Below are 8,300 nucleotides of genomic sequence, written 5' to 3'. Positions count from 1 at the left end.
TTATTTTATTTTATTTTATTTTATTTTATTTTATTTTATTTTATTTTATTTTATTTTATTTATTATTTTATTTTATTTTATTTTATTTTATTTTATTTTATTTTATTTTATTTTATTTTATTTATTTTATTTTATTTTATTTTATTTTATTTTATTTTATTTTATTTTATTTTATTTTATTTTATTTTATTTTATTTATTTTATTATTTTTTCTTTTTAATCCTCACCTGAGGACATTTTTTCCATTAGTTTCCAGAGAGAGTGGAAGGGGGAGAGAGAGAGAGAGAAACATGGTTGCCTCCCGAAGGGGCCGGGAATCGAGCCTGCAGCTGAGGTACGTGCCTTTAGCTGAAATCAAACCCAGGACCCTTCAATCCGTGGGCTGACGCTGTAACCACTGAGCAAACTGGCTAGGGCTATATTCGTTTTCAAAATATTGCCTTTTCTTCTTCTGTTCTCTTTTTTTCTTCTGGAGCTGCTATTATTTGCATATTAGACTGTAGCCCTGGCTAACAGCATGATTGAAACCCATGGGCTCTGGCACGTAATTCATTTGGTCTGTTCTCCATCAGGGCACATACCTAGGTTTCGGTTTTGATTCCCAGTTGGGGCACATATGGGAGGCAACCGATCAATGTTTTTCTCTCATATCGATGTTTCTTTCTCTCTCTCTCTCTCTCTCAAATCAATAAAAAGATATCCTTGGGTGAGGATTAAAAAACAAAAATAAGCCTGGCTGGGTGTGGCTCAGCGGTTGAGCATCGACCTAGGATCCCGGAGATTGGAGTTAGATTCCTGGTCAGGGCACATGCCCAGGTTGCGGGCTGCAGCCGATCAATGACTCTCTCATCATTGAGGTTTCTGTCTCTCTCTGTCCCTCTCATTTCCTCTCTCTGAAATCAATAAAGATATATTTTTAAAAAAATAAAATTAAAAACAAAAAATAAAAAAACTGCTGAGCAGTATTGGACTGGCTTTCAGTTGATCTCAGCTTATTTCTTATTTTGCATTTAGTCATTCAAAGGGGATCTGTTCTGTTCGTTAGGCAATTGTGTCGATGTTCAAACAGCCTACTACACATCTAGACTATATGATATAGCCTATTGCTTCTAGACTACAGGCCATATTAGTATACAAAAAAACATGAGATTAAATTAAGCACAAGAGAAAATTAGTCAAGAGATGCAGTAAACACGTGTGAAGCTGCTGCTGGCATAACATGATATACTGTTTTACAACAAACTTTTTTTAAGTAGAAAGATTATACTCTAAAATAATGATTTAAAAAAGTATAGTAAATAGCCCGGCCGGGCGTGGCTCAGCAGTTGAGCGTCTACCTAGGATCCAGACGATTGGGGTTCGATTCCCGGTCAGGGCACATGCCCTGGTTGTGGGCTGCAGCGGATCAGTGACTCTCTCATCATTGATGTTTCTGTGTCTCTCTCTCCCTCTCCTTTCCTCTCTCTGAAATCAATAAAGATATATTTAAAAAATTAATTAATTAATTAAAAAGTTTAGTAAATAGCCCTGGCCAGGCGGCTCAGTTGGTTGGAGCATCATCCCATACACCAAAGGTTTGCCCGTTTGATTCCCTATCGGGGCACAGACCTAGGTGGGGGGTTTAATCCCCAGTTGGGGTGCATAGGGGAAAGTATTTAGCCGATTGATGTTCCTCTCTCAAATCAATTAAAAAAATCCTCAGGTTAGGATGAAAAAAAAATGTATAGTAAATACATAAACTAGTAACATGGTTGCTTATTATCAAGAATTCTGGACTACACTATTGTGAGTGCTATACTTTTTACAGTTGGCAGCACAGTAGGTTTACACCAGTATCACTACAAACATGAGTAATGTGGTGCACTAAAATGTTACAATGGCTACATCACTGGGTGATAGGAATTTTTCAGCTTCATTACGTATGGGACCACAGTCTTATATGCAGTCTGTCATTGACTGATATGTTATGTGGTGCTGTCATTGACTGTATTTCCATTAACTTACATTAAACTCAGATTCCAGTAACTACAATAATATTACACCCCTTAGTTGGCAGTGTCAAAGGAAAGATAAATAAGCTATTGATATAAAAATAAAAAAAAATAAAAAATTCATTACCACTATATATTTTACCAGAAAAAGGTAACATGATAGCACAAGACAATTTGTTATCAGTGGATCCTTAGCCCCTTTTGGTCAGTTGGACTAGTAGGTGAACTCTATTGTTGAAGAAATTGTTTGTCTAAAACTGTTTCTCTTACCATCTTGGTGCTGATGCCTATAATTACACTATTAGAGTTTTGTTCTTGAAGTGACTGACCCGTATTAAAGTAAGAATATCTTTGGAGAGTTAAAATTCAGATATATAATTAACACATTAGATTATAAATTTATCAAGATTCTCCACTGTCACATTCAGCTGAAAATAAGTTTGGGAAAAAGGTAAAGGACTAGGGGAAAACTGCCTGGAGAGCAAACTCCTTTTGAAAACCCTGGCAGAGGAAGCATGATGGCACTAGACACATGCCAAGATGAGGGGGTATGAAAACAGCTTGTAAGACCTGATGATACATTTGGACATTACATTTGGCCTCATAATACCATTTTATGTTAGTTGTATGAGACTCAGCAGCCAATCAGACCTTTGGCTGTGTATTAGCAAATATCAATTGTAAAAAGTACTAGCATTTTAAATAACTATTAGAATGGAGTCAAAACTTAAGAATAGCATGGATGTTATTTAATTATATTTAGATATACATTTTATGATGTTTTATAATATACTAAGATAATTTAACATAAAGTCACTTCATAATACATGTATATACCAGTCAACAGTTATCCTTTCTACTCAATGTACTAAATACAAACATTTTTAGACACCCAAATAGAAAACACAACTCTGAACTCATTTAAGACAGGGAATACTTTATTCAAACCCATCAGAGAAATGGACAGGTTGGTCTGTAACAGAGCATTGTTTTAAAGCATAGGCCAGTAATTGTATGTGAGAGTATACACTGCTACATACAAATTAACTGATCAGACCACAACTTTTCAATGTTTTAAACAGAATAAGCTTCCCTGTAAAAGCAGCACCATTGTGACATTTTAACTTTAGTATTCCTCTCCTTCTTCCTCACCCTCTCCTTCAACAGAATCCACACCAACCTCCTCATAATCTTTCTCAAGGGCAGCCATGTCCTCACGAGCTTCAGAAAACTCTCCTTCCTCCATGCCCTCACCCACATACCAGTGGACAAAGGCACGCTTGGCATACATCAGGTCAAACTTGTGGTCCAGGCGAGCCCAGGCCTCAGCAATAGCTGTGGTGTTGCTCAGCATGCACACAGCTCGCTGTACCTTGGCCAGGTCCCCACCAGGTACCACAGTGGGAGGCTGGTAATTAATGCCAACTTTGAAGCCAGTGGGGCACCAGTCTACAAACTGAATGGTACGCTTGGTCTTGATGGTGGCAATGGCAGCATTGACATCTTTGGGGACCACATCACCACGGTACAACAGGCAGCAAGCCATGTATTTACCATGGCGAGGGTCACACTTCACCATCTGGTTGGCTGGCTCAAAGCATGCATTGGTGATCTCTGCTACAGAAAGCTGTTCATGGTAGGCTTTCTCAGCAGAGATGACAGGGGCATATGTGGCCAGAGGGAAGTGGATGCGGGGATAGGGCACCAGGTTGGTCTGGAATTCAGTCAGATCAACATTCAGGGCTCCATCAAACCTGAGGGAAGCAGTGATGGAGGACACAATTTGACCTATCAATCTATTCAGGTTAGTGTAGGTTGGACGCTCAATATCGAGGTTTCTACGACAGATGTCATAGATGGCCTCATTGTCAACCATGAAGGCACAATCAGAGTGCTCCAGGGTGGTGTGGGTGGTGAGGATGGAGTTGTAGGGCTCAACTACAGCTGTGGAAACCTGGGGGGCCGGGTAAATGGAGAACTCCAGCTTGGACTTCTTGCCATAATCAACAGAGAGACGTTCCATCAGCAGGGAGGTGAACCCAGAGCCAGTTCCCCCACCAAAGCTGTGGAAAACCAAGAAGCCCTGAAGACCTGTGCATTGGTCGGCCTGTTAGAAAAGAAGAATAGAGAAAACACAGTCATTGCTTTTTGTGATACAATTGGTAAATATATTTTCACTTTTCATACAATCCAAGGATATAGATCTTATTTTGACAGGAAACAGTTTAAAAAATGTAGGCCTTCCTGGAATAACTCAACATTTCTTAATTAAAATTTATGAAATGATTTCAAATAGCTCATGTTTTGAAATTTTAACAAACTATAAAGGAATAATTCATCTCACTCTTTATTACATTTTAATTCCATATTTGAAAAAAAAAAAGCATATTTTAAATGTCTTCCTTAGGCTCATTAATTTATTCTTGAGAACAAACATACCAGTTTCCGAATTCGGTCCAGGACAAGGTCAATGATCTCCTTGCCAATGGTGTAGTGTCCACGGGCATAGTTATTGGCAGCATCTTCCTTGCCTGTGATCAGCTGCTCAGGGTGGAAGAGCTGGCGGTAGGTACCAGTGCGAACTTCATCTGCAAAAGGCAACCAAAGCAGCCACCCATCACTAACAATCTGCACAAGCCTGCTCAGCCCCAGGGCCTCAACAGAGCCCCCAGGACACACCTCCTGTCCCAGACCCCTGGGATCTTACTCAGATTACTGAGGTCAACTCACCAATGACTGTGGGTTCCAGGTCTACAAACACTGCCCTGGGCACATGCTTGCCAGCGCCTGTCTCACTGAAGAAGGTGTTGAAGGAATCATCCCCCCCCCCAATGGTCTTGTCACTTGGCATCTGGCCATCGGGCTGGATGCCATGCTCCAGGCAGTAGAGCTCCCAGCAGGCATTGCCGATCTGTACACCAGCCTGGCCAACATGGATGGAGATGCACTCACGCTGTTAGAAGGAAACGAGAAAAAATGTAAAATTAGGTTGTTAGTATTTTGAATTTTCAGTAGATTTCTAAAAATATCTCAAGAAATATACAGATAGTCTTCAAATTTATCTGAGGTCATATCCCTAACAGGATAGAAATGATTAAGAAAAAGCACCTGCTACAAATGCTGCAGATGGGTGTGGCCTGAATAATAATGTTGCACTGTTGAGCACATGGTGCCAGTCCATTGTTCCAGAGGCATGCTTGAATAGATTTTCCATATTTAAAAAATATTCCAAGCACAGATTTTATAACATGAAGTTAAATTAAATCATTAATTAATTGGAATGAATATTACTACCTCCTTCCCTTCTCAATAAAGATAAGAATTTCTTCTAAATATGACTTGGTATTTCAACATGGACATCTGTACTGCAGCTGAGGCTAGAAGCCACACCCTCTGCAGTCTATCTGCAGAATCCATCTGTACTAGGGGGTTGGAAGCTCAACAAGGGCTGACTCCTGCATTGCTGCATTTGCTGTGCCTGGTGCTAGCCTGTACTGTCTGCTACATTATTTAACAGAGCAAGCTCTATTTCCAGAAACTGCCTACATGATCTCATTGTGCCATTCTGCCAGTTTTCATCCTCTGAGCCAGGCTAGGACCATATGCCTAAATTGCAATGAGTTGATGAAGATGCTTTAGAACAAAAGACAGCTGGACACAGTATAATTCTTCTTTGTAGCAATTTTATTACTTTTTTAAAAAGTGTCTCCAGAATCTTCTCCACTGTAAAAAACTGAATAATTATGAGTATGCTTAAAACAACAGTTCCTAAATTAGAAACAAATATCACAGGAGAAGCTACCAAACAAAGGATAAAAGCCCAGTGAAAGGACAATGAAATATATATATATTTAAAATAACAAAATAGTACCTATTTTCATTGAGATTTTTCTACCCACCAGAGAATGTTCACACTCATCACATTCAATAGATATTTTTTTCTTTATTGTCTTTATGGCTACAACTTCCATTGTCTGTCTATTGTCTCTTCACTGGCATATGGGGGGTGGGCAGGGAAGGGTGTTTCCCTGGGTCCTGAACATTGGGGTACCCTGGCGCACACAGTGGTCTTTCTGATTGAACATGGGGCAAAACACACACACACACACACACACACACACACACACACACACACACACACACACACACACACACACACACACACACACACACACAGCAGAGCAGTCAGGGTGGGGTAGCCTAGGGCCAGACTTTAAAGGGCTTGTCAACTGAATTGTGATTTTTGCTCAAGAAAAAATATTTCATCCAAGTTTTAGGAGCGAATGAAAAACCTTTTAACGCCTACAGTTCTGCCATGATGAAATACTTTTATGAAGTCTTCTCCTGACAGAAGAGGTTTAGCAAGAGCGAACCCCGCCCAGTGGCTCCAAGGCCAGCGAAGCCAGAAACAAACAACGCCCCTGCGCCACCCTGACGCCGGCTCCAACAGAAACTAACCACTTTTCCACCCCCTCCGTTAATATACGGGTATCTTTCTAAAATGCCAACGAACCGGCGAGGGAACTTTCAGTTTTCACTAACCCAAGACTCCGCTTTGTCCCAGTCCTCTCCCCCACCTCCTCCCGGCTACACCCACCGACCCCGGTCTTTCGGGGAGCGACTCTCTCCCTGCCCCTGGGAAACGCGCGAGGAATAAAGGGCCTCTCGGGGACACGGGTGCGGTGTGCACATGCACGAGGACAAGCGGCAGACGCGCGATCGTCTTTCCCTGCCCCAGACCCGCTCATCACCAACAGATGGGCTGCTTGTGGCTCGGAAAGGCTCGGATAACAAAAACCCCGGACGCCGCCTTTGTTCTTCCCCGCAGTTCCGCGGCGCCCTGGGCGCAGCTCCGGCGGGGCTCGCGCTGCCCGCACTGCGGCGGCGGCCGGCTCGAGGATTTGGGGCAGACGAAGCTTAACGTCGCCAACAAAGCGCAAGGCCACCCTCACCAAAGGAGTTGTAAAGGGAAAAGGGCTTCAGATTTCCAAGCAGACCCTGGGAGACTGACCCCACCCAACGGCCACAAAGAGCCAGAGAAAGCAGATTCTTACCATGGTTGCTGCTTTGCGGCTGCTGAGCGGAGGGCGGAGAGGAAGAGGAGAAGTTGTTGCTTCTTACAGCGCGACTCTTAGGCGGTCGATGTAAGAGAACCTGCGGCACATGGGCGGATGCAGCTCCCTATATACAACTCAGTCACCATGGGGATGGGCTGGGGCCTTTTCCTGTTGGTCCAGACCCCTCAGTCTGCCCAGAGAAGCCACGACGGGAGAGTTGTGATTGGTGCAAGCGACATGGGATGAGGTAATTTCTCCCCCACCCCCTTTTCCCTAGCATCCATAGACTGTTTGCATCCTCCAGACAAAGAGACCGAGAAAAAAACAGTCAGCCGAGCATCCATTGTGGGGTGGAGCTGGGGAGGGGGGTGCGAAAGGGAAGAAAGAGAACTGGGCTTGGATGATTTTATGTTGCTTAAACCTCAAACTACAGTTAAAACCACCAATGTAAGGTTTTTCCCCAACACTTAATCGCAGAATTTGTGTTGTGATGAAATATTTAATGGAAAGTTACTCGCAGTTCCTCCCTCAGAGTAGACTAAACTCCACCGCAGTCGGTGAGGATTCAGCATCTCTAATTGCTTGGGCAAATGTGATTTTAAAAAAAAAGGTTCAATAATAGATCCATCCAAAATTGTTTCTCGGGTTCAAGTACTTCATTTTCAGATCTTTTGCACCCTTCCTGAAATAGCTAAACAAAAAGGGAGATGGAAAGAATAAGCATCCTAACTATGGCAGCACAGTTCCAACATGGCAACGGTGAAGGTCCGATGAACATACCACAGTTAAGTAGTCTACTGGGAACAGTCCTGTACCAGAAGGAATGGAATATGAATCATCCTTCCTGATAAAGAGCTGAGAAAATACAAGGAGAAATAATTGAGTTGAGAAGCTAGCACTACCTGTGCATGAAGTTACATTCTGCATTGTTCTGTTTTCTGGATTAAGAGAAATAACTCAGACACCAAATTAAAAAAGGGGAGCTGGACAGTGTAAAAAGAAGACCATTTTGTAATGTTGTCCATCCTTAGACAACTGTGTGATCTTAGTTCAATAACTGCATTTCTTTTTTATGTATCTCATATGAATTGGGCAAATCTCCTCTGAGAGTCAACTGTGGGAATTGTAGCCATCCTCACACCGTTGCTATTCAACTAGACTAGTGGTTGCTCAATTGCCTCTTGGGACAAAAAGGCTTTGCTTTCACTCCGTAGGAAAAGGATTGCAGTAACATTCTTTTGCTACTTAGAAA

The 8,300-nt window shown here is 42.1% G+C and overlaps 1 protein-coding gene across 1 annotated transcript; it reads right to left on the bottom strand.

Annotated features, from left to right (window-relative positions):
- Positions 1 to 2,908: 2,908 nt before the first annotated feature.
- On the bottom strand, positions 2,909 to 7,153 carry LOC107528245 (tubulin alpha-1A chain). Its single transcript, XM_016201237.2, has 4 exons — positions 7,046 to 7,153; positions 4,722 to 4,944; positions 4,431 to 4,579; positions 2,909 to 4,098 (listed from the first exon to the last, which is right to left on the bottom strand). The coding sequence occupies exons 1-4, from the start codon at positions 7,046 to 7,048 to the stop codon at positions 3,118 to 3,120; spliced, it is 1,356 nt and encodes a 451-aa protein (XP_016056723.2). The 5' UTR covers positions 7,049 to 7,153; the 3' UTR covers positions 2,909 to 3,117.
- Between the last annotated feature and the right edge of the window lie 1,147 nt (positions 7,154 to 8,300).

Source organism: Miniopterus natalensis, chromosome 2 (assembly GCF_054644295.1).
Source record: "Miniopterus natalensis isolate mMinNat1 chromosome 2, mMinNat1.hap1, whole genome shotgun sequence".
Classification (NCBI taxonomy): domain Eukaryota; kingdom Metazoa; phylum Chordata; class Mammalia; order Chiroptera; family Miniopteridae; genus Miniopterus; species Miniopterus natalensis.
Note: the sequence above shows the minus strand (reverse complement) of the source record. Positions and strands in the feature narration are given on the sequence as shown.

Coding starts and splice junctions, on each gene's coding strand:
- LOC107528245 (XM_016201237.2), bottom strand. Junction 4,580..4,721: donor CCTGGAACCCACAGTCATTG/GTGAGTTGACCT, acceptor TGCCTTTTGCAG/ATGAAGTTCGCACTGGTACC. Junction 4,099..4,430: donor TGGACCGAATTCGGAAACTG/GTATGTTTGTTC, acceptor CTTTTCTAACAG/GCCGACCAATGCACAGGTCT.